At 41.5% G+C, this 26,849-nt stretch overlaps 1 protein-coding gene across 12 annotated transcripts in view; it reads right to left on the bottom strand.

Moving 5' to 3' along the window:
• The window catches only part of TENM3 (teneurin transmembrane protein 3), a 1,359,158-nt gene that overhangs the window by 166,659 nt on the left and 1,165,650 nt on the right, over nt 1-26,849 (bottom strand). For 8 of the 12 annotated variants that reach the window (XM_064510997.1, XM_064510998.1, XM_064510999.1 and 5 more), the window contains one exon: nt 2,265-2,474. The exons of 3 other annotated variants lie outside the window; for them this stretch is intronic. In XM_064510997.1, coding sequence (XP_064367067.1) covers nt 2,265-2,474 — 210 coding nt within the window. Of the gene's footprint in view, nt 1-2,264; nt 2,475-24,844; nt 24,866-26,849 lie in introns of those variants that run through there. One more of the 12 variants, XM_064511006.1, reaches the window with a different exon arrangement.

The following is a 26,849-nucleotide window of genomic DNA, read 5'->3' as shown; positions in this document are numbered from 1 at the left end:
GAGAGCAAACGTCACACTTATCTTCAAGAAAGGCAAGGAGGAGGATCCAGGGCACTACAGGCCGGTCAGCCTCGCCTCGATCACTGCGAAGGTGACAGAGCACAGAAGTCATGGATACCGTTTCTGGACACGTGAAGGAGAGGAAGATGTTTGAGAGTAGTCAGCATAGATTTACAAAGGGGAAATCATGCTTAAACAACCTGACAGCCCTCTGTGATGAGACGGCTGCCTTGGTGGATGAGGGGAGAGCAGTGGATGTTGTTTATCTTGACTTTAGCAAGGCTTTTGACAGTTTCCCGTAACACCCTCATAGAGGAGCTGATGAAGTACAGGGTAGGTAAGCAGAGAGTGAGGGGGACTGAAAACTGGCTGAACTGCTGGGCTTAGAGAGTTGTGATCAGCGGTACAAACTCCAGCTGGAGGCCAGTCACTAGTGGTGTCCCCCAGGGATCAATACTGGGGCCGATATCAACATCTTCGCTAATGACTGGGATGAAAAAAGGAACATGTACCTACAGAGCAAGATGGTTTTCCCTTCTGCTTAGCTACAGTCTCACCAAGGACAACTTTCTCTACATACATCAGTGTTAACTCCTGTCCTGGTTTTGACTTGCTATGGGGCTAGCTGAACTTATTTTGGCCCATCTGGGGCTAAGGGAATATGGAATATTTCTCAAGGATGGCAGACTCAAACTGGCAAGCAACTGTTGAAGATTTCAGCAGCAGCAAAATGCTAAAACCTAGAGGAATGAAAAATGCCTATTAGCTTCTTAGGGCTTTCTAAGAGGCTAGGGGGTGTAAGGTATCCATCCCAAAAATTCAAAATTTTTAGCAGTTTTCTGTTGCTATTGCATTTTTTGTTTGTAAAAGGAGGTCTGGTAGATGTGACAGCAATCTAAATGTGCATTGACTTACCAAGCTAAATTAGGCTACCTTCATATAATGCATAGATTGTCTAATAGATTTCACATTCAAAGATATAAAAGAAATGAGACATCTTCATAACACACCTTGACTATGCCAATGTACATTACCCTGTTTTTCTGAGCCCTTCACAGATTAATACTGAGCAAGTCACTGAACATGCAAAAATAAAGTTATCATTTTTATTTTTAAAGATCTTAATCCAAGCATCTAACATAGCAACTCTAATTTTTCCAGTAAGCCATGCTGCCTTTCCAAACAAAAAAACCCCAACAACAACCAAGAGCCATCCGATCTACACTCACAGCTCTTCTTAGCACATTGGTCTCTTAGCTACTACAGCAAAGACGTGCTCAAAGCTAGGACGAGAACACTGCTTTTGCTCTGCAAGGTAAATCTGCCCAACAAACTGATGCAGAGTCCATAGGCAAAACGCTTTTCCAAACCCCCTCTAGTGGCTAATCTGTAGGACAGGTTTTCACACTCAAAAGACAGAAGTGGTCCTAAGAAGCCAGAGACTTGTCCCAAGCTTTGCTGATCTCTTGCGGTAGGGCCATAAATTAAGAAATGAATTTTCCTGTCCCACTATCCCAAGAAAACATACTCAAATCATACAACAAAAATGCACCCCATGACTATTCTTACATAAAAAAAAAAAAAAAAGCCCTAAAAGGTCGGTTACTGACAGCATGAAGGGGGCCAGTGGGGTTTCAGGTACACGTCACCGTTCTTGGTTACCAGTACTAGCCATTAGCAGGTGGGAGGATGGGAAACACGGACACACGTATCTTTGGGGCCACTGTTCCCTTCTCCGACTTCATCTGTACCGATTTCCCCTAGCCGGAGCGCCCTGGTGCTCATGGTGCCAATGCTGCGCACCCTCTTCTCCTGCCCTGGGGAAACTAAAGCAACTGCTGGCACTTGCTGAACTCGAGGAGGCAGCGGAAAACGCTCTTTACGATATTCTGAAGCTAAACGTCATGGCGGTTTACCCAGTTGCAGCCTGCTCTTTAAAAAGTACCACAACTACAAGCGAGTCAGACACTTGCTACAAGTTACAATACACAATAAATCATTAGTGGCTTTTGCTACATGTAACTGTTGCATTTAAAAATAACTTAAACAAGCTTTCATATATTAAAAGTTATTTATGTTAAAAGTTATTAAAAGTTGTTTATGCTATGGTATTTTCAAAGTAGATACATCATTTGTGACATTCAAAGAAAAATAAGTTTAAAATATGAAGTCATTTCAATTTCCTTAATTCTTATCAGGCAATTTCATAAGAGGATGGAAAATAAAAGTGCATTCAAACTAAGGACAAAGCGTCCTCTTCTTACCATGACCTGGGACAGAAACTGAAACAGTACCGGTCTGCACTAGATATGAGCTGGCAGTATAGTCCTCATCTGTATCAGAGTCCTGAACTGGCTGGCTGGCATTATTACTTAATAACCACCTCTGGTTGTCATGGAGATTGGGTGATGGAGGAGGGGAGTGTAAATGTTCAATAACTGATGGACTAGATGAGGAGGATGGCATGGGAGGACCTATGAAAAAAATAAAAAAAAATTTAAAATATGGGTCAAGATATCACATGAACAATAGATCAATTTTTTTTTGCGTCACTCAAAGACAAGCAATCTACCTGAAACAATAAAAAGAGATGGACAGAGAAAATATGACAATAGCATATAATAAATTGCTGTAGGTGCTTTAAAATACACATTGCAAAGCCTTGACTTGCTGTTTCAACACACAGTGTCTGTCACTATCTGGAACCCCAATGTCTCTGCAAAACAGAATGACAGAAGAAAACTTGCCAATTGAAATAAAAATTTTGCCGTATTAGCCTCTGGAAAATACAGTATCTTCTATTTTTTGAACATTTATTTTCTTAGGCCATTGCCATAACTAAAGTGATTCTGTTTTGTCTAGAGGATATGAATTTTTATATAGCACAAACATGCATGCATTGCGCTGTTCCTTCATTCTGCGCTCTCCTACTAGGTGGGTCAGCAGAATAGAAGTATGCAAATAGATGGCCACATACATGCCTTCTTTTTTCAGAGGAACACTCCTGCATAAAATCTACTTATGGAAGAAAATAATACAGACAGGCAGAGGGACAGGAATAGTTTTTCCAAGCTCACAGATATATGGATCCCCCCCTCTGCCGCATTTCTACAATATGAATTACCCTGACAGGAATTTAAGTTTTTAATAGTATTCTTGAGATACAGATACTATTTAAAACCCATTAAAATGTTGGATCCATCAAACTTGAGCTCATCTGTACAAGCTGTTTTACCACATGCATATGCAATGACCACATCCCATCTCTACATGTTGAAAGTATCACACAGGCGTCATGAAGGAAGATAAATAAAGATCTAGGCTATTGTAACAACACATGTAGGTATTAATAATGCCTACGTTAATACATCTTAAGCAGTAAAGAACGCATTTCCTAATTTACCCTGCCGGTACACTGTTTTTTTTATCATATTTAGTCAGCAGAGATCTCTCTCAAGGTGTGTATGTACCTTACCCGCACGGGATGTCTATTATGGGAGGGTCACCTCCTGACCACCAGCCAACCCACATCTGCTGCAGGATACCGGAGATGATGACCTAGAGCAGCATCACTATGACATGAAGTAACCTGTCACGCACAACTACGAACAACTGCAGAAGGTCAGCACAGTACTATCCCGGTATCTGGATGGAGGACCCATGTGGTGCAGACTCCAGCGTCTGCTCAGAGGGCTTTCTCACAAGGCACAGGGAAATACCCCAGCTAAAGGCTAGGGACAGCACGCAAACCAAAAGCACACGCCATGACGACTGAACAAAGGCGTTGTGAAATAATGCTTTTGTTCTTGCGCCAGCAACACACTCGGGGAACGTGGACAAACCTGCATATACCTGGACTCTACATGATTACTGGTACTAGTATCACTATTTACCTCCACCTATGCCCCTATGCTTCGTCAACAGAGAAAGCCAGGCAACTTTGAATAGCACTAACAATAGGAAGGATTGCCTACAGCCAGCAGGAAAAGATGGGCTAAGACATTTGGCAGTCTTGGTATGACTCTTTTCCTGGGAAAAATAAGGCTCCTTCTCCTTATAGGGAAAAGATTCCCAGTGAGGAAGCTGTGCACCAGTTCTGCCTGTTTCTGTCTTTTAGTTTCAATTTTGCATCGGCTTGCGGCGTCCGCTGTGGTGACAACTGAGGTCCTTCTGTTTTGGGGATGACAGCCAGTACAGAGCTAGTGCTAGGGCTGAAAACTTGAGCTAAGGGCAATGTCACTCAGATAACTTTTGCAAAGTTCTCAGTGCCGAGATACCATCAACATGTGTGGCGCTAACTTTGTACTGTTTTCTTTCTGACTTTTTTCTACAGGACCCCAGTGGTGGACATTGAAGCCATCCCACTGTCACAGGCGGTAAATAGCTCGTCTTTTATATATTCACACTGAAGGACAGTGCAGTTCCTGCACACGTTTGACCCTGATGGATCCAACTATAAGCAAAAATCTAATTTTCTGAGCTCATCGTAAATGAGTACGACAGCAGGACCCATATTAAAGCAAACACAGTTAACTTTGTGAACACCACTGTGCTCTAAACAAAGCAAATCCTGTCAATACCATTTAAAACCAAACTTTATATAGAGTGAGTCTACAGGATTACTTTTGAATAAAAGTATTATTTTTCCTGTAGATGGGAAATTGTATCAGAAAGCGAAGTAGCTTTATTACATACATTATGCTAAAGAAAGAAATGATTAACCTGCATCAAAATCGTTCATAACTAATGGTATAAACTTAAAACAGGGGAGAAAAGAGTTTTTTTCATCATGTAACGATTTATTTTTATGGTACTCAGTAGTACAATTATACTGAAGAGGTTCTCCACCTCTCAAAGTTATATTTCAGTTTAATATAATAAATAATGGCAATACCAGTAGCTTGATTTACCTTTTCTTCATCTCCCTTTTATACACTGCCACAATGATGCTGATTTTTAAAAATTTTTTGCTTCCACATTCAGTATAGCCAACCACACAGTATCTTAGAGATCTCAGAGACATGTCTTAGAGATCTCAGAGACATGTTGCTACATACTAACTGATTGGTTTCCATGGAAATAAATCTGTGATAGGCCAGCCACAAAGTGCTTTCTTAATTCTTTCAGATGTCGTTTCCCTATTCTCAAACCTCTGGTGAACAGCACAATATATTACTATTATGAATTTTAAGATTCAAGTTTGACTCTGGAAGGACAGTGAGCACTCCTCATTAACCAAGCAATTCCTGTGTCAAACCCAAGGTTTTTAGGTGGGGGAATAAAAGGGTAGGGGGAATTATATTTTACAGGACTCAAATTAGGAATTTGGAAGTACAGAATGGAAACTTTCTCAAGTTCAGGACAAAATGCGACCAGATTTTCTTGCTGCACCTTAATTGCTTACATTGCTTGCTTCAGTAACCTGAATCAGTGGTTATTTCTTGACAGTGTATTTAATGCATTATTTATGATGTACCCAAACTGATTTAGATAGCCATTATATTTCATTTGTTGAAAAACTCCTAGAATAGTTAACAGGTTTTTTTTCAAATACAAATTGATTGTATGAAAATTTTTGAGGTTGGAACAAATATCCTTTCCTTGCTTTGGACTTCTCTGACTACAGGAGTGCTACAGTAATGTGTTTCAGATGTATACTGTATGAAGCATATCAGCATATCATTAATACCTATGAAACTATGCACAACACTGTTGTCAATATGCCTCCTCTCTCCTTCTCCATTTACACTCATTACACTTTATGTATAACACAGCCTTGATTATACAAAACTTAATTACACAAAACATGGTGTTATCTGAAAATGTGTCGTATCCAAGGTCCATTAATTATATCCTAAATTCCCCTCATTTATCCAAGTTTATTAATTGTCTCAATGCTATGCGGCTAGTTGACACTGCACTGCACTGATGAATATCCATCCTGAAAGAGCGGTAGCGGGGTGCCAAGGATTACCGAGTTTCTCAGCTCAGAAAAACTGCTTGTGAGGTGCAGGCTGGAAACACGAAGTTACCAGCAAGGTTCCCCCTGCTCTCCTTGGGGAGAGACCTTCACTGAGTTTTCCAGTAGTAATTATGGTTGCATCACTATCATGAAATTAAACAACAGTGGTGATTTGCTTTTATCAACAATACTGATCATAAAAGGCAGGTCTATCTTGTCACAGAATTACAAGGTCTGCGGAGAAAAGGGAGCCAGCGATAACATGAGCCAAGTCTTCCCGAGACCCCTAGGCCAGGCAGCTGGGCTGCATATTTCTCTACAATTAAATCCAGCGCTGGCCAATTTCAGCAAAACCTTAATGCGAGCTTCTATTTGATTCCGAGTGAGAAGACAGATAGCTATCTCAACTGCCATCTATAGAATAAACTACGTGTTAAGAAAAGCTACTTAACACACTAAAAAGAGAGATCATAGGTGGTATGCATGTTTGCCTCCTTTTCTTTTTTCTTTCTTCTTTTTTTCTTTTTAAACAGAGAGTGAGAAGTATTTAAAAATACTTGGCAATATCTGTTATTGAAATCTTAATAAACACATTTATAAATCATAGAAATCATTAATTATGACAAAAAACAATGTTATTGATTCTAACCCTCTTTCCACACAGCTTGGAGGCACACTATGATGCAAACAACATTTCCTTCTGAGGAAAAACACAAAAATACGTATATTGATTTTTTTCCCCCGTCTTCTACTTCTTTTGGTATAATACAGTAAACCTATCAAGATTTTCCAACCTTCTGCTTTGACTCTTACCCATACTAAAAAAATAAGCCAAAGAAGCGAATAAAGTTGCTAAGGAAATAGTACCAGTCTCTCATTCCTTCTTGTCCCAAAAGAAAAAAAACAAACAAAACTGGTCGCAAGAAGAACATTAATAAAGAAATACACCTCAGATACTAAACGATAAATTAAATACGTACGTATGAAGTAACTATGTTAAAAATTGTACTATGGTCTGTTCTGGGCCCCACAGCAGAGAAGCGACCGCAGCAGCCTGCCAACCCTACAGAGATCAGGGCCGATCTAATAGATGGTGTAAAACAAAAGGTGGAAGCAGAGGGCATGTCACACATGGAAAAGCTGAAAGAAAGAAGTAGGATAAGTGCAACACAGAAAAAGGTAACAAATAAACGATGGGGTAAGTCTCCGCACCCAACTGACCGACAGCAATGGAAAGCACAGGACAGTACTAGTCACAGCCAAAGGCACTACAGAAGTCTCATTTCCAAAAATCCAGTTGAGGACCAGGTCTAGCACAGAGCCTAGATGGCTAAAGTGGGACTTACAATCTAAATTTGAGACTCTGATCACTGCCAGGAGCCAGGTGCTGAGAGGGAGGGAGGGCCCAGCAGAGGCACGTGATGGGGCTGGGTCTGCAAAGCAGCTGCTCCGGGACCCCTCCAGCCGGCTGCGCCCCACTGCTCCCAGCCCCACACGGAGCGTCGCCTCTACCCTGCCTTTAAAAAAAGGCCATCAGCAGCACTTATGCTCATTGATACAAATTCATTATGGAAAACAAATCCAAAAACTACTCAGCTTTTATCACATGCTAACAAAGCACTTGGCTTCAACACCAAAGGGTGCAGACATGAACTATTTATTATACACTGCAAGTTCACTAGATCTATTTTAGAGAAAACTGCATTGGACAGCTTTGGAACATGGTATTTAGGAGAAAAGCAGGACTGAAGAGAAGCAGTAATAATAAACTCCTGCTGTTGCACATGCGGGTGTGTGTGCTGACCTGGAGTAGATGACCCAGAAAGTCTCTGCACACCCCTAAAATATATGCATTTATGAAAATTTTCCAAAATATACAAGCTCTTAATACAGAGATATTTTGGTGGAAAATGACCCCAATGTGAAAGAAAAAAAACCCTTCATTTTCTATTTTAATTATTAGCCTATATCATTTGTAAAATGTTTTTGTTCAGGAAAGTCTTTTTCATTTCATGCAATTTGCTTTAACACTAAATATCTGCTCCGTCTATATTCGTTCTCAACCTCCCTCCTCAAATCCCTAGCATTATTTGCATAAAATGTATTGCAAGTTATGTACTTTGCAAAAGTAATTTAACTATAAAAATTTGAAGGGCCATTATTTTCTCCTCAATCAGCATGCATAAATCCTACACCTAACTCATATATACAACTTCTGATGGATGCTTAAGGCACTATAAGAGTAGACAGCTCTGTTTAGGCTGTTTTACTATGGCAGAACAATACATTTTTCCTTTCACAATCTTGGCAGCCCTGTCACTGAGACTGAAGAAAAAATTCTTCTATCTACATCTTAAAGACAGAGAGAGAGAGTCTTATTTTGAAGTTAGTGGTAAAAAGTACTTACGAACTTCAACACCAGTAAGAAAATGTTATTAAACTATAAATCGCAAGGTAGATATCTCCTATCTTTACTTAAATTAATGGAAGTTCTGCTGGTGACTTCATGGAAATGGGGATTTCACCTCATTTTAAATGGCATTATTGTGTGATATAAATCCAGAAACCACGTACTGTGGAAAAATGTTATACATACAATATAGCTCACTAGCAGTAGCCATTGATACTCGTTCTGTACATGGCTCCTCACAACAGGGAAAGAGAGGATTTTGGTTTTTTTAAACAGCTAATGGGATGTTTTAAAACCAGGATCAGACAGTCAGTGGTTTGTGAAGGTCAGAAATAATGTCTTCTAGCTAAATTAATTAGAAAACAAAACACTTTCAAACAGGCAGAAGGACACTTAGAGCCCTCCTCAATCAAGCTGGGATGAATCTTCACAATCTGTTCTTCGACTTCCCAGCGTGCTGAAAGCTGTAACGTGCTCCTATCAAACAGGCCACCTACACCGCACCTAGCAAGCTCACCGATCGCATTCCCGACCTCCAATCGCCAATGTATCGCATGCAGATTGACCAAATAGAAACGGGTCCATACAACCCTAAGCAGCCAGATTTTGGAGCTCTTCATTTCTTCGAATACTGTGGTAAGTCAGTAATAAGTGAGTTTTAATTGTATACCCATTTTTTATTATGGGCTCCCTGTATGCTATCCAACCTGTATGACTTGGCATCGGCATTTATCTCTCTGCTGGATACTGCAGCCTTCTGCAGTCAACCTGCAGTGACAGTTATCTCTTAATTAAAACTCTACATGCAAATAGAACTACTGAAAAGTGTTGTGGCGTAGCACATACACAGAATGATTATTTATAACCAACGCAGTTCTTTTTATCTACTGAAATACCACAGTCAACCATTGCAGTTACCGTGAAGATCTCTCCAAGGAAATAGATGCATAGATGCTCTTTCAAATATATACACATGCACATATACACATATATAAAAATAAGACTGCATAAATCCTTCTACAGTCAAAAACACTCCAGTGAGAAGAATTATGTGCCAAGAATTCTTTAAAAATAAATGCTTTCAAATGCGTAAAACTATGCATGCAATCTACCCCAGTTTTTCTCTTTAGGTATGTTTGTTTCTGTTTTTGTTTTTTGTTTTTTGTTTTTTAACATAACAGATGATGACCTTTTTAACCCTGTATTGGGGAGCGTATTTTCCAAGCTTCAAATTCCTCTGAGTGCTAATAAACTGGTGTTGCATCTCAGATGCAAATCTTTAAATAAGAGACATCTGCCTTTACTATACTTCCTTGCAAAGCTATTATTTATAAATAAAACAGGTGCATTATTTCCACATGCATCTGAACTCACAAAGTTGCAACTGCCTCTGTAGACTGTGGAAGTTGAAACTTTGTAAGATTACAGTAAGAGTAGATTCATTTGAAAACAAACAAACAAAAAGTAGTCCTTTAGAAAGCGAGAAGAATGCTGGCCTGAAAAATTATAATTTGTTTTCTTTTTTTGGAAATGTATTATAATAATCACAGTCTGTAATATAAAGCTTGTAATTGACTTGTGAAAAAGAGAAAGATTTCTTAAGAAAAATGGTTATGCATTAGAACTGGCACTCATTTCTGAAGCAAACACTTTGTGTTTTGAGGCATTTTGATGGTTTCAGAAATGCTAACAGCTGCTGCTCAGCAGATTGCTAAATGAAAAGGAGTGCCCTGTTCTTGCAGGAGGTCAGACTACATGATCACAGTGCTCCATCTTCAAGCCTGACTTCAGGCAATGTTCATCTTTGCTTTAAATGGGAGTTTTGTCTGCAAAGAAATTGCAAAACTTGAACCTTAACTGACAGATTATCCTAACCAAAGTGCATTGCTCTCTCACTAGCTTCCCCCCCCCCCCCCCCCCACTTGTTTGGCTTTTTAAAAGAATTACCTTACAATGTAGGAGCCAGCTGCAGAGTGAAGGTCCACACAGCTGGGCAGAAATTCACAAGCTGAACTAAAAATTCAAGCACCTCTGGCATCCAAAATTTACAAACGGTTCCTGTTGCAACCAAATGAAAATTCACTGGCAAAACAGGAAGCCAAACATAAGGCTATTATGTTACCTTAGTGCAATTAAATTATCTTTAAAACCCCAAACAGTATTAGGAGGACAGTGCCTGTGCCTGGATGTCCCGTCAGGCAGGCTAGGCAAGCAGCCCTCCCTGGTTTCCACCCCCTCCTGAGGCTCTGGGAGCATCATCAGCTGCCCCTCATTAAAGCACGGGACAGTAAAAGACATGGGGTTTCCCTCTGCTCAGAGAGACACCTCCTAGAAGATAAAGAAAACCTCATTCAGTTCCACAAACAAGATGGTTTTTAGCTGTTCTGCTAAACTCAGTTGAACTTTCATCTTTACTCGCCCCCAAACTGAAAGAAGCAGAAAGGGGCACATGCGAAGCTGGAAGGGGAGGAGGACAGTATTCCCAGCTCTTCGTTCTGCTCACGACCTCTCCAGTGATAAGCTTCAGCATATTTATAAAAGGATGCCTGATCTTGTATTTTTGGTGAGGGATTTTGGCCAGAAGCAAGCTGATGAAATCAACACCAGATTGCAAAATGTTTTGATTAACTCATATCTCCATTTAAGACGTAACAGTTCTCACATGGAAATGTCACTTATCTCCATTTAGAGCATCTGCTGGGATTTAAGCTCCCATGCCTTGTCATCAGAGCTGCATCCAGCACAGGGAGACATCGGGTCAGTCAGGGACTTAGCTACACAAGACGCACACGCTCCTAGTTTTTGCCAAGCTAGAAGTGCTCATGATCAGCCTCTAGTCTCCGGCAGGGCATGTCGGGGAAGCTGCAGCCCCGGGGCCAAGCGGACTTGCAAGGCCCCGATGCATTTGGGGTGCTGCAGGCGGGGGGCAGCAGGAGCTCGCCCACATCCCCCACCAGGCTGCAGGGCCTCCTTGCACAGACCTGGCCCCTTGCTACCACACTGCCCAGCCGGCACCTGCTCAAATGTGGCCAAATTCAAGGGGGTGTGCAGAAGCGCATGGTCCCCCCACGTGCAAGCATGTATGCACAGCTGCATACTGAAATGCTGTAACATGCACCCGTTTGCGGCCAGCACCTCTTGCCTCAGACACAGCTGCGCGCTGCCATGCCGACCTGCCCCGGCCCATTGCTGCACTGGGTGCTGCGCCGGGCAGCAGAGCAGGAGGTGGCTCTTGCGCTGCAGGGACGGACGGTCGGCTGCTCTCTTCACTCCCTATTTGCCAATCCGCACACAAAACAAACGGCAAAGTCAGCACCACCCAATACTGTAGACAGAACCCAGCCCCTTTGAAATAGCCTGGAGGATTTTCAGATTAAAAAAAAAAAAAAAAAAGAGCCAAGAAAACACCCCACCAGTGGGTTTCTTTTTTTTTTCTTCCCATTTTCAGAAATGGAACTGATAATCAAAACTGGAGATGCTGGCATACACTATAATTGGTGTAATGTGGATTGCCACTCTCTCAGCCTATGTATGTGCTACATTTAATCAGTGATAAAGCTGAAGAGTTCACTGAACGCTTCCATTTTCAATCCTGACCTTCGTAATCACAAACACTGTACATTTTTTGGATGCTGGTGTTCTTTTGGAGGGCAATTCATAAAGAATAATAGCCTAAAAAAGTGACTGTTGTGAAGAAATGCTTCTTCATTCTTCCTATCCATGGCATTTTATTATTAGAGCTGAAATAGACTGAGCCTTGTCACATCTGGTTTATCATTCTTTCAGCACAACCCTGTGTTAGCCTGCCTACCTTAGGTTTTCTAGTTGCCTTGGGCTAAATTAGGCAAAAAAAAAAAAAATGTCTTTTTGGAGAAGGACAGGAAATGCACCTTGAGAAAACTTTTTTTTTCTTCCTTCCAGAAGGACAAGGGGAACTTTTTTTGGAGGGGAGCAGGGGAGAGGGTTGCTAATGAAGCAAAAATACATCCTCCGAGAATGACTCACAAATCATTCAGTTTCCAGAATCAGATAACTTTCCTCCCTCGTTCCTCCCACCCCTATAAGAAGTTATCTAGAAGGAATCAAAATAAACACTGGGTAATTAATTTTGTCCATTTTTTCCCCCTTAAACTATTTTTCTGGGACCTCCATGGGGCGAGTGGCCACAGTAACGGTGGGTACGCTTTTGCCTACCTTTGCCACCAGCCTGGCAGGCGCCTTGCGGTCCCTTACAAGAGACCCTTACCGACACCAGCTTGACTCTGCGCTGCAGGCCACAAGATACGACGTTAAGTCTTTAAGATCGGTACTTGTTTTCTTAGGGGGGGAACGTGGCAATGACGTTGACAGAAGCCAACAAAGAGCAAGTTGCTTGTTTTAGCATAGTTATTTATAACCCTGTTAGCTGCGGGGTTTTTTTGACCGTTAGCTGTTTCAAAAGACCAAGACTGAGGCACAGTGGAGGAGGAGGAGGAGGAGAAGGAAGGATGACATGGTTGGGAGCCGCCGTCACGGCCCGGATTGGGGGCGGGCTGGGGCCTGGGCCGCGCCGTGCTCGGTGGCAGCAGGAGCGGCACGCGGCTGGGCGGCCACGGGCAGGAGCTGCCGGTGCCTTTCCAAAGGCAGCGTCACGCCGCCCGCAGCCGGCGCCTTCCCCATCACTTGCATAACCAACCAATTCCCCACGAGATTAAAAACTAAAGGACGACGCAACGCCTATAAAAGCACCAACGCTGCAACAAGCAAGGCGAGAGCGTTCCTGCTAATGCTGCATCAAACTGGCAAAACGGGCAAAGAGGCCTTGGACTTCGCAGCCTCCGTACGGCTGAAGACGGCAAGCGAGCGGGTATTTCTGGACTCAGCTCTTCAGTGCTTGATTTTCCAAAGCCCTTCCTTTCCTGCTGCACAGTCAAGGTTTGCTCCTTGCTGGAGTATTTTCGTGATGCCTTAAATGTAGCTCCTTAACAAAGGAATTTGGGGGCGGGGGAGGAATTAGGGAATTAGCAGAAAATTATCAACTGTTGCCTCACGCAGCACCGCTCGCACAAGCAACAGGACCCTTACTGGACGTTGATGTCTCATTATATCTAGCATGTAATTTATTTCTCTGCTGGAACAGGACTTACCGGCTTTGCCCATGTGGAGAAAATGTCTCTACCTCAGAAACAAACGGAACGCCACAGGCAGGAGGCTGGAAAGCCGAAACGAAAAGCCACCGCGTGATCTCAACGCGAGCTCGCCACCGCGCCGGCTCGGGCAGCGCCGCTGAAACGGGCGGCTGGCGGCGTTGCGGGGCCGCGTTTCAGGAAAAGCCCAGCCTTACTGAGGGAGCATTTCCAAAACGGAGAACAGTAACCGCTGCTGGGTCCTGGGAACCCGGAGAAAGCCGGACTCTTTACTGCGGTGTCTCTGGAAATTCAGCATTATTTAAAAAAAAAAAAAAAAAAAAAGCAAAAAAAAAAAGTTTCTTATTTTTTACCTGAATATATTCCAAATAGAGAGAAAATTTATACAGTATTTTTAAAGTGAAGTAAATATTTGTAAAAACTAGGAAGTCACGTATTTTCAATCACACTTCTCCACTATAAGAAATTCTTACACTGTAAAATAGAAACAAACTGCCTATGTCTATGATACTCCTGTGTGATAGCTTTTAATTTTGTAACGTTTTATCTATATTTATACTCACAAGACTACATTGTGCTCTAGCTATGTGTAGAATTTAAAACCATAAATTTCAAGTCTGTTTAGTTATCCATTTAAGTACAGAGGAACACAGACTTAACATTTCTCCAGAAAGTATACAAAAGCCCCACATTAGCTTAGCTAGGTCACAAAAGGCTGAATGGATCTTAAAAAAAAAAAAAAAAAAAAAAAAAAAAATCCCTTTGGTTTCAGACTAAACACAGAAAATTTCAGTCCAAAAGTGCTTTTCATAAAGTTGTGAGCTAATGAACAAAAGGGGACTATAATAAAATTTCATGAAATGTTACCTATAAAGCCCAGCAATAATGAATGTAATCTTTATTTCTTTACCAATCTGACCACTTCAGAACAGTGAAAAACAAAATAAAACAAACCACACCAGTTACTTCTAAAAGGCTTTATCTAAACAGAAATAGAAAAGGCAGAAAAGGCCGGGCCAAAACACATATAAGAAAAATTCCAAACTAGAGAAAATTATTGCTTATGCTTGTCTGGGACCACAGGCAACAAAACCTCTCCACGAAGTTGCTTCCAGAATACTCAGGCCTCTGTCCAAGGCCAGAGGAAATGCCAACTGGGCCATCCAAATCTGCCAATAGACACAGGTTATCCATCTCTCTGAAAAGAAATGATAGGAAATTCTCATCTGACTGCTCTGCAAATCCTGAAACAACTGCTCTGCGTCTGAATGGTACGAGCCATCAGCACAAGCTGTATTAGCTGTGAAGTTCTTCAAAAGTTATTAATGTTGAAGCATTATACTTTCAGGATGCAACTCTCAATACCTGTTAAAACCTGACAGATAAAAACCAATTACGACCACGGAAAGCATTTGAAGGCATGGGTCTGGAAGCACTGCACTGTAAAACTGAAATTCCCCATCTACTTTACTGCATGTGCTTTCTAAGATTATCCACTCCCTCACATCAACCTTCATAAATCTCTACTGCCAAAACATCTACCACAACCACTTACTGATAAGAAAAGACATGAAGAAATTTCTTATTCGGCTCCTTTTTTCCTCTGAAAAAGACACTTTTTAACAGGTTCTTGCCCAAGATTACATTTGTATTTGCACAATGCTCCTTTATAAAAAGAAGTAATGCAACCAATTATGAGAGCAGCTCCTGAAAAAGCCAGCTAATGGCTTGACTTTGTCCACATTCATACAAGCACAAAGTAACTAATTTTCTATGCTTGATAATGCAGCACTACGTAAGGAAAAGATTAAACAGGCACACTTATAGGCTAAATATATTCATTCTAAAAGGATCAAGCTGTATAAAATGCAATTTACAAATGCAAAGAAAGAGAGAAATACAGAATTAAAACTGGTTTTACCTGCATTTCATTCCTTTTGTGCCTCGGTATGCTTAGGTCTAACACTCATACACACATGTAATGTTCTGATAGGGTTGCTATTACGGCGTGCTACTTGATCTAGCCTCCTTCGCTCTAAATGCCACAGCATCCACATGCAGAGAGAAAGACAAAGCAGGAGCCTTGACTCTTCCACTCAGTGATCTTTTGCTCATTTATTTGAGACGCTTTCTTTGTTTTTTGTATTTGTTACTTATCTTCGAGGTAGTCTAGTAGCCTAAATAATCATTACATGTTTTCCAAAGCAGTTACAGCTTGCAAAGTCAATTCCTTGGCCAGAATTTTTATATCCACATGTAGAAAACAAATCTCAGAATACTTCAAAGTCAGATCCTGCCAAATAGGAGAGGATGTTGATCAGTGCAGTTTAATATGAACACCTCTGTCACACTGGTGTTAAGATTATGTGTACTGAGGTGAGCAGGCAGAGATATTAAGAACCATACACAAATTTTTTGTGAATGAAAACGATGCATCAGCCCATAACATGCATCAGCCCGTGCAAACTCTCAGAAAGCCAACTTTCACTGCGATTGTCTTTTTGGATCTGTTTATTTCAGAAGATGTGGTATGAATGATGGTATAATAAGTTTTACTATGTTTTAGGCATAAATGACTCATACATCATTCCATTTGAAAGAAAAAAAACTCTAACATGCAAGTACAATATGCTACAGCAGCTGCTCCATGGGAACAACAACATACCCATTTGGAAGGAAAATACATTTATGAAAATGCCTGATGAGCAGAAAACAATTCATTATAAACAATAATATACAACATGACTGCTTTATTTGATGTTTTTATGGCTGCAGTCTGTTTTCATGGAATCTATTGGATTAAAATGCATCTAGCTCTTCCTCCCTGCCCCCAACTAAGATTATTCTTCATTGATGTTTTCCATTCACACAACTTTTCTATCAACCAGACTTTGAACGAGGGACTCCCATGTTAGCTGAAAGTAAAGCTGCTGGAGAGAATGCTCCGAAATATCTTCTTGTTTCAATCGCCTCCTACCGGGATCCCAGTTTGGCATCAGCCAGATGCAGAAAATTGTGCTCTCCCTCCTTTTTGCTTTAGAAAATACTATATTCTCATCTTAGATGCTTTCTATCCCCTGCAAAGGTAACAGTCTCAGTGCTGCAAAGCTGGTAGGTAAGTACTGCTGAGAATTGCACAGCATGTATAAAATTAAGGCACTGCCACCTACTTCCCGGCACCTATGACCTCCTAGAGACAAAGTGACCCAATGTCCAACTCTCCCCTTTTCCAGCCAAAGCAACCTCTACCTCTCCATCCTCTCCCATCTATAGCTCTCCTTGCCCTTTTATTTCCATGCATCCTTTTTTTTTAAAAAATGGACACTTTTTTATTATCCCTCACACTGCAATTAAAAGGGTTTGGATGTTACTTCTGATACAAATTTATTTATTTGTTGTGGAGAAGGAAGTGAACTTGCATTGCAGAATCACCAAGACAAGAACAAGCGTGAGTGTTGAATGCACAACTAATTAAATAATTATGCCATTTAATGTAGACCACTAGCATACCAAAATACACTTAGGCATTATTTATAGCATTTTAATTGTGTCATGTAAGCTGAATAGCAGATAATACTGGTAATGCCATTATTTCTTTCAATGAAAGCAAACCCAAAAATGTTTAAAAGCAATGCTCTTACTGGGTATGGTTGGGCACTTCTTTATGGAATATTCCCAACCATGCACTAAAAGGAACTTCATCAAAATGAGAAGAGAGCAAAGCTACCTTTATTCCCAACTGCTGCTGGAGCGGCATCTCACATGGCAAGTGGAACTTTTTGTCATAATAAGAGCGACGAACAGGAAGAGACTGCGACTCACCAGAGAAAAGACATATTAATGTTTTGCTTGATTCAGGCCAGGGAATCAAATCTGGGTCTCCCACATTTCAGGTGAGTGCCCGAACTAATGAGCCTGCAGCTAATAATAGAACAACTTGTTCTCCCTCTTTTTTTCATGAAAACCTCTGAAAAACTGTGTTTAGTTCCTCATCAAGATGAATGCCAAGCCCACTAAATTTTTCATGACACTGAATTCTTGTTCTCCTGCCAGCCCTAGTTATGTGTGAACATTTTAGGCTCCCTCAGGCGTTTATTTTACTATGGAGTCCCGAAATACTTAAGTCTATTAAGACCTAAAATAAACACGCACAAAGGAGAAATCTGCTAGTTGTTCTCCCAGTACTACATTTTAAGGCGGTGGCGCCTACACCAGTAAAGTTTGGAAATTGTTTTCACAATCACCAAAGAACGGTACATTCGTCAATGAAACCGTCAAACCACATCAGCCACAGCAAAGGGGTTCAATCCTACCAGGCGGCAGGAGGAGATGGGTCCAGAAGCTGGGAAGAGCCTGACAAATGGGGTCCAAATCATGACAAGCAACTGAACTGCAGATGTGCAGCTTGACCAGAAGGTACAAGGCTTTCCAGAAATACTGGACTTACTGAATGTGAGTCTAGTGACTACATGGCATGTGTGGTCGTGCCCGAGCAAGTCCCTGTCTGCTCCCTCACTGCCAGGATGGGGGAGGCTGGGAGCACACACTGACTGCCGAATAATTCACGCCCCATGCTGGCTGTCTTCATTGGCCGTCTTCCTTGCCCAAGCCCTTCTGGGACCAAAAGGGTGCTGACTGAAAGCTGCCTGTTACGCGCTGAAATAGCAGAAGCCTGAGAATAGGTGTTCGAACACCAAAATGGTTTGGCCAGACTTTGAAAGGAAGCAGGTGAAGGACTGGATTAGCTATTCCCCTGGACTGCAAATCTGGCCCGTGGGCTGAGTTGTGCATCCCTGAGCTACAGCAAGAGCTTGAAGAACACTTAGTCCAGACAGTCTTTGCATGTTATTTGGTATTAAAGTTACCCAGTGAGGCATTTTATGGTCATTTCCAGTTTATCCACATTCTCCCTCATTACTCTTTCCAGCTAAGGGCTGGCGAAAAACCTGAAAAAAGACTGGACTTTGTTTTTCTTGAGGCCTCTTATTTCCTACAGCAACTCCAACAGCACTCCCACCCACAACAGGCCATTATTATTATTATTATACATATTGCTATTACTATTATTATACTTAAAAATGAAGCACAAACGGCTACTTTATGGCCAGAAGGTACCATGCCTAATAAAAGGCAACATCGAATCCTACGATCAACAGTGTTGTTTCAGAGACACTCTGGGCTTAAACATACGAAAAAGACACCAAAAAGTAACACACTTTTTTCACTCATCCACAGATAACTGTTCACACACCTATTCTTATGTTTGAAATGTTCTGGACTAGGATGACAATGTGGACAATTAAACTCAGCTGACGGCAGAACCTGCTGACATATTCAAGCTCATAGCTCGTCTCACCTTACTACTGTTCTTGAAGTTTGTTATATGGTCCTTGGTAATACTATGACTTGCTAGATACAGCAATAAGGATCACCCACACTTATCTAGTTCCTGTTACACTGATAATCACTATCAACTTTGCCACCCACAAAGGCAGCTCATTACAAAATGATACACATTTTCTATACTTTATTTCTAAAATCCATCCTTCCTTTCTCTTCAGATGCGTGTATTACTCTCCCACAAATCATCTGCCTTCATTACATTAATTTGTTTGTTGCTTTCTTTTTATATCTCATTTTCCTCACTTCTTACTACATCCACTTTCTATAAAAATGATCCTTTCGTGCCAGTACTCTGCCCAAGTCATCTGCTTTCTTGAGCTAGTTTCTATTTTTATTGAGCAGTGTGCTTCAAATTCAGACAGTCCCTTATGGATCTTTTCAAAGACCAGGCCATTCTCTATATAATGCCTCTTTTCATCCTTACCAAAAAACCCACTTCATCCTTTTTTTTTCTTTAAAGTAGTAGTTTGTGTGTCTTCTACCACATTTATTTTATGTTTGGACCAAACTTTCAGAATCTACTTGTTAAAAAGAGTTTCTTTCCTCACAGTGTTCAAGTTGTTATTATGTAGATAGTAGCAATTCAGTCCTTAAGAGACCAATGCTCAAGGTCCCTATAACTGATTGGGTTCAATATGGGTGTAATACGTCTACATAGTTCTGGCATATGATCCTCAACCACTGTGCAGCCTAAGACTAATGATCCCAAAGTCCTTGCCATTCAGACCAGTGAGGATTTCTTTTCCTCAGCACAAAATCCGGCAACATCTGGATCTTGCCTAAATGCAAGCAAATTAGAGCACTGATCTCTAACTTGTCCCTAGCCCTGTTCCCAAAATCTTTGACCAGAGAGAACTGGCAAAAACCAGGTGATTTTTTTGAAAACTGTGAATATGGTGTGGAGGGAGGGAGGGAAGCCTTCCTGAAGTCTGCAATTCTGTAAACTGCACTTATTTATCAAAAAAAAAAAGAGAGGTTGGGGGGCAGGGGGCACAGCTGGAAGAGAACTTGGCAATTCCTTTACACTCTCCTCTTGCCTTGCATCGGCGCAGACTTTTGAGGGCACTTCAATTTCCTGGTCCCTCCACAGCTCTCAAAAAGAATAAAAGGAAAGGAATGAAACCAGTATCACTCCCCCTATAAGCAGCGTTAGGTACTACAGCCATATTTACATTTAATCTTTGGCTGCCGAATAGCTTGAGTCACATGGAACTAACATAATGTGTATTTATAATTTGTAACTGATTTTATCACACTACTGGGTCATTTTTGCTGTTTTTCTCTCTCTTAACCTTTGCTACCTTCATCTTCACAAACTGAAAACCTACCAATACCGAAATTGCTTCTTCCTGTAATTTGCAAAGGCCCTAAGCATAACTGGGACAATTTTATAATTTCAATTACAGCACTGCTCTTTTCTCATGCTTGCGATGCGAGAACGACGGCGCCTGGGACTGAGCGGTGTGTCTGTGAAGAGTCACACCCCATGCCCCTGAATGCCGGTGGCAGAAGAAAAGGAGGATCAGTCATTTCTCCCACGGAGGGCTGACAGAACTTGAGGTACAGAGCAAAGGGAAGGTGGAGGATCAGAGCTGCCAGGTTTTACATCACGTGGGACTCCACAAAGCCCATTCCTTAAGATAAAATAACAAAACAAAACAAAACGAACCCAGAAGAACAGACAATCTTTTGCTCTGCCTCCACCCTGAGTGGGAGGGAGCTTTCTTCAACCGAGCTTTACAGTAAAATTGTAGCTACGCTCTCTCGGACACCTGAGCAGCCTCATTTCGTTTTGCTTTCCAGCAGCAAAGGAACCTGCTGTCAAACATTTCACCCACAGCATTTCTCTCTGTCAGGGTGGAGGGACCCCACTTCAGGGAACTAACAGAGAGAGAGAGAAAAGGTGAGGGATTCCAAATTTCAGCCTATTGCGACCAAAACCCATTCTTAAATCCTTAAAAAACTTAATACAAACATTGACACACCTTTGGCCAAAGAAACTCTTGGCTGTGACCCCAAACTTCTCACTAGCTCAGCTTTTTAACAACTCTCAACTTTGTGCCGCTTTGAACAAGACCTCAGTACTAAGGAACGCCCAAGGAACATTCCCTGATATGGAAACATCACAAAAGCTTCACTCAGACACCACATATGGCACTGGTGCACATTTATTATTCACGAGCTAAAATCTGGCTAATGTAACGCAAGATTGATAATTACTGATGGAGACCATATGCATCTTTATTAAAAGAAAACTGTCCAACTGAAAATCCTCCCTTCCATCCGAGTTACTCTAGACTACTATGCTTTCAAATAACACCTAAGATTTATATAACTGAAATAACTTCTCTCTGTATTCTCAGGATTTTTAAAATCTCATTGCCTGCAAATTAAATCTTTCACTTCCTTCAGCAGTTTGTGTTTCTCTTTCAAACACCAGTAAGGGAAATGAAAATGCATAAAAGCAAACAAAACAAAGGAGAATAATATATTCTTAGAATTCTTAAATAATAGTATAGGCAAGTATAGCATTTCTAACCCAGTTTTTAACAACTGATCTTATTTTGATACATGACTTTGTTGTCATGTTGTGCCACATTGTGGTAGGGACACTGTGTGATAGCACACTGTGGCAGGCACAAGGCACTCTGCTGGGCTACACAATATAAAAACATGCAACAAAAAAACACGGTTCTTTCTCTGTACGAGGTAACAAATGGCCGCTACCAGAAAGCATTCATCCAAGAGCAAAAATTCAGAGGTACAATAGCTCAATTACTAATGAGGATGTGTCACCCCTTTCCCCAGTGCCTTGGTATTCAAAGTCTCGTATGAGGTAATGATGTGCTGCCAGCTTTTAACAGAGGTTCCAGGAAAGCTCGTGGGCTGGCAACCTGCAAGCCTGATGTCTATATGCTAGGTAAGTCAAGAGAAACGATAATAACAAATAGAATTAGTGGACGACTGTCTGAGAAGAATCAAATTTCAGTTTTGTAAAATCAGCTCCTGTCTCATGAAACTAATGGTGCTCTTTGAACAGTTCAACAAACATGTGAAACCAGTGACGCAGTCGATACAGTCTACATGGACTTCCAGAAGGCTTTTAACAAGTCCTTCACCGAAGCATTCTAAAGAAACTAAGCACCCATGGCAAAACAGAGGTCCCTGCAGAGAAACTGATTAAAAGACATAACCAGAAATTGGCAGAAAATGGTCAAGACTGTGCAGTAGAAGAAGGTCGCTAGTGGGGTTTCACAGCGATCTGCGCTGAGACCTGGCCCACTCTGCATATTTGGAAGTGACCTGGAAAGGTAGCTGAGCAGTGAAGCAACAAAGTTTGCGGATGATAAAAACTTATTCAGGGTAGTGAGGATGAGGGCAAGCAGTGCAGAATTGCAGAAGGACCTTATGAAATTGAGTGACTAGACAATAAAACGGTAAATTAAATTCAGTGTAGATAACTGTAGAGTGATGCACATGGGAAAATATAACCTTAACTTCACATGTAAGATGATGGGCTCTGAGCTGAACATTACTGCTCAGGAGCGAGACCTTGGGGTTATAATAAACAGTTCCATCAAAATGTCAGCTCGGTGCTCCGTTGCCAAAAGGAAGCAGCCTGAATGTTAGGCGTTATTACGAAAGGAACGGGAAGCAAAACACGCAACACAGTTGTGTCGCTTGTAATTCCTTAATTAACCTACATATTGAGTACTGTGTGCAGTTCAAGTCCCCTCTTTCAAAAAGGGGATAGTAGATTTGGAGAAAAAAAAATCAGAAAAGGGTAACAAGAACGATCAGAGGTATAGACCGCTTTCTGGACAAGGAATGATGGAACAGGCTAAGACCGTGCAGCCTGAGGAGACATGATTTCGCAGGGATATGACGGGGTCTTTAAAACTGGGGGGACAGGGGGAGAGAAGGATGACAAAGCCGTAAGGGTGTCACTGCCCTTCAATACAAGATTGAGGGGCACCAAACGAAGCTCGTTGAAGCCAGGTTCAGAAGAAGCAATTAGCAGGTAGCTCTTTGCATACCAGACTCATCGAACTCACTGCCAAAAGACATCACGGCTGCTCAGAGTTTCCTTCGTTTCCATGGGCGTGCTGCACAAATTCACAGGCGGGAAGTCATTCTAGGGTTACTAGACACCCAGCTCATAAGCTGTCCCTGTTTCCAGCAGCAGGGAGTCTGGGCAACATGTTTCACCTCTCTGAATATTTCCTATTATGTTTACTTTTACAAAGGAAGATGCAACTTCAAGACACAAATAAGCTTAATGCAGAAAATTATAAAAGGGCAGTTTGAACATACTGTCTGAGTTTCACAAGAGTTTTCTCTGAGACCATTTCCAAAAATCAAGGAGACAAAGCCTTCTAGATGCTTATTCATAAAGTATTCAAAAAGAGTTTGACAAATTACACACACAGAACTAATGAGATCTACTACAAAAGCATTATTGTGTATCAAAAGTTCCAGCTATTTAAATGCACAATGCTTACTAGACCTTGAAATGGATGGACAAAGACATGTTTGAAGATTTGCCTTCTTTCTAACAGCATATAGCCAGCTAAAAATCATTTTGCCATGCCATTCTGAAGCCACTAAAGATTTTAAGCCTTAAGAGTAAGCACAAGTGCCAACAAACAAGTACAGAGAAACAAATGAGCCTAAAAATCTGCTTCAAAGACTTGCCTTTCTCACTGCTCTTTCCCTCATTTTCTTCGCTATAAACTAGCTTGTCCAAGGTACCATCAGAATAAGATTTTTTTGGGTGCTTCAGCAACACAGAAATGTTTTTAGCCTCTGAGGTTTCGTTAAGGGGAACAGTTAAATCAAGACCAGACCAGATTTCTAGCTAATCTATACACATCTCTGCTAAAACATCTACTTCTCGCTTTTATGAAGAAGGATTTGCCTGTCTGCTAATGGACTGATACAACTAGTATCTTTGTCTAATTGCATGAAGCATAAGCCTGTCCTGTTTTTCAGTTGGATTGTTAAATATCAGACTTCTGATATTAGGAATACAACACACAATTTGTCTGTCACAAGTGGCTATTCGTATCGTACTGTTTACTTACATACTCGCAAAAAGTACTCTATTTACTTCATGTACGTACACACCTGTGTACGACAAATATACTGTTAACCCATATAAATCTATACAGTAGCTTTGCATACCTTACAGTAGAATGCAGAAAGGTAGAAAATATGTTGAAAGATAGAAAACAGAATTGCAATGAATTATATTCTTTAAACTCATAAATATGTCACATATGAACATAAGTCTTTTGACGAGAGATACAACTATGCTGAGTATTTCATCAGTTTGAACTGTCAGCTATAGTTCCTGAGGTTTCCGCAGGACAGCGGGTGAGCTTATAGCATACGTTCTAAAACAGACCAAGTCACAATTTTTTCCCCTTGTTTTAGCCTTACATTTCATTAAAAACAGCTTAGGATTTATTTCAACTCAGACTTGATATTATTCTATTACACGATAAAGATTTTTGCATTCTTTTTATATGGTCATAATTCTCTACCATTTACCTTGTAATTGAAATTTCTTTCTTTTTCTAAGGCGTGCTTTTCAATTTGTCCCATCCAAGCACATTTTTATGATAGATCATAAAGGACACTCAGCAGGAAGTGTTCTGGGAAAATCAGTAGTCACGACTAACAAAAAAGCTTCTATAGGGAATAAATGGTGTAATTTTAATTAAAGTAGAATGAAGAAAAAGTAAATATTAGCCAGTACCTATGCAGTAAAATTTTCAGTAACCGCAAACAAGTAGAAATCAATCAAATTTCTCAGAGAAACGCTTTTGGTGCTCTTAAAACAATGTGCAGAGTTGGTAAAACAATAACAGGCTCTAAAACGCAGGCAGACACACCAACTCCATCAAGGCTGGCTTTCTTCTACCAGAAAAGACGACTTACTTTTCAGCGTGTCTACAGTTGCTCATTTTAATCGGAGAAAACAAACAAAAATCACACAGCCACCTCTCCCCTCTCGCGACTGTGCTGCTCACTACGAATTAAGTTACTATTTGTCTACTGAATTGAGAGGAGAAAACATTAATTAACCAAGGAGAAGCTATGACGGCTAAATAAAGCGCTCCCTCGCCCCTGTGCTGTTTTCGAAGGGCAGCACTAATTCGTCACGGTTACAGTAACTTCCTTTTAGCAGCGGCAGTAATATCGGACTGCTACAAATCACTGACCGAGCAGGTCAAGCAAGAAACTGCGACCGGCCCCCTTAAAAGGCCTGACGCACACCAAAACTTTAATTCTATCAAGTAGTAAAAAAATGCTGAATAAATGAACTTCTGCAAAAAGCCATTATAACTTAGTTCCTCATTACCGATCCAATTACAAGCTATCTTTATAATGTACACCTGACAATATCATGTAAAGCACTTAGCTTTAAAGGTCAGCACAACTAAAAGAACAATTCTACTATTTATAGTAAAGGGCGAACTTTTCTTAGTTGGCTGTTCAAGCAGCCAACCCGTGAGTGTAATGCAATTAGGGAGGGGATATTCAATTTACAGTATCCACAAGTAATGATAATTACACTGGTTCAAAAAAGCTGTTGGTAAGCATAAGAAACCTTTGTAATTACATCCTGTTTCCAAAACGACTCGAGTACCGTGAACTTGAAGCATTTCAGCAAATGAAGGCCAACGCACATAAAACGGGAACTACCGCGGTTTAAAAGCCGCGGTTTGCCATAATGAGCAGCGCTACCGGAGGGAGATTGCAAAGCCCGCTCGGTGACTCACCCCCGCAGCCTGTGCCATCTCCTCGCCTCTCACAAATATCCATCAAGAAAAACATAAGACGGCCGCCTCCTCGCTGTCCTCAAACCCCTGCGCGGTGCCGCGAGCCCCGCCGGGAGGACGAGCCCGGCTCGGGCGCCCATCGAGTGCCCAGAGGCTTCAGGAGCTCGGCTCCGGCTGGGGCTCCCGATCCCTGCATGTTCAGGAGGCTGCCGGCGCTACGGATGTGGAAACGTCTCCCCCCTCCCCATGCGCGCCGCAGATTAGCCAGGTCAGCAATCTGCCAGGACCAAGGTGAAAAATAAACAAATAACCATGTTCGCAGCAGCTGCGGCGATCGCTCTCTGGAAAATTATTCCGGCATTATGAGAGAGAAGGTATTAAACGCTGCCACTTGCAGCTTCACGGCTCTCTGCGTGCTCCCATCAGGAGGGGATGAGCACTTAAGGAGTATCATCAGAGCGCCTGCCCATCGGAGCATCTTCCATTAAGGTTTTGTCTTAACAGGAGATAGCAGGCACCGCTCCGCCTGATCGGCAAAAGGCTTGTCATAATTCATTAATAACACAGCCTCGCTCAGGTTCCCTTCAAGCAAATCGGGCAAGCAGCCTACGAAGAAAACGCTGAGCGAAGAGCAGCTCCTCCCGAGACAACGCAGTCAGCTTGCTGCGGCTTGGCACCCCTCGGCGTTTGAGACGAGGGTGGCCGATGCCAGGTGACGAGACCCGTCAGCGGCCCTTAATGGTCCTAGCAAAGATACCCAGGCGGCAAACAGTAACTCCTCAGCAGGATGCAATTCGCTGCCTGGAAGTGAAAACTTAACGTTTTAGCAGCAGAGGTTAATCTACTGGTCTGGTTGCGCTACGCTCAGGACAAATCTAACAATTTGCCCTGGTAACTCATTTATGTTCAGAAGGAAAAAGGCTAGAAGAGGTGAGGTAAAAGCAGTAGCTACAATATCTGATTATCACAGAAGCTAACACGACTATCACATATCCCCAATCAGATTTTAAATTATTCTGAAGCCTCATTTCCTTCTAAATAGGAAAAATCTAAACTACAATTGAAGTTATCTATTAAGTAAGGAAACAAGCTCAGGCTGCCTCTGCCACAACAAAGTCATTAGCATGGCATTAAAGTAGGGAGAGGCAGAACATGCCTCT

This window comes from Dromaius novaehollandiae, chromosome 4, assembly GCF_036370855.1.
Source record: "Dromaius novaehollandiae isolate bDroNov1 chromosome 4, bDroNov1.hap1, whole genome shotgun sequence".
Taxonomy (NCBI): domain Eukaryota; kingdom Metazoa; phylum Chordata; class Aves; order Casuariiformes; family Dromaiidae; genus Dromaius; species Dromaius novaehollandiae.
This window is presented reverse-complemented; position numbering and strand designations above follow the sequence as displayed.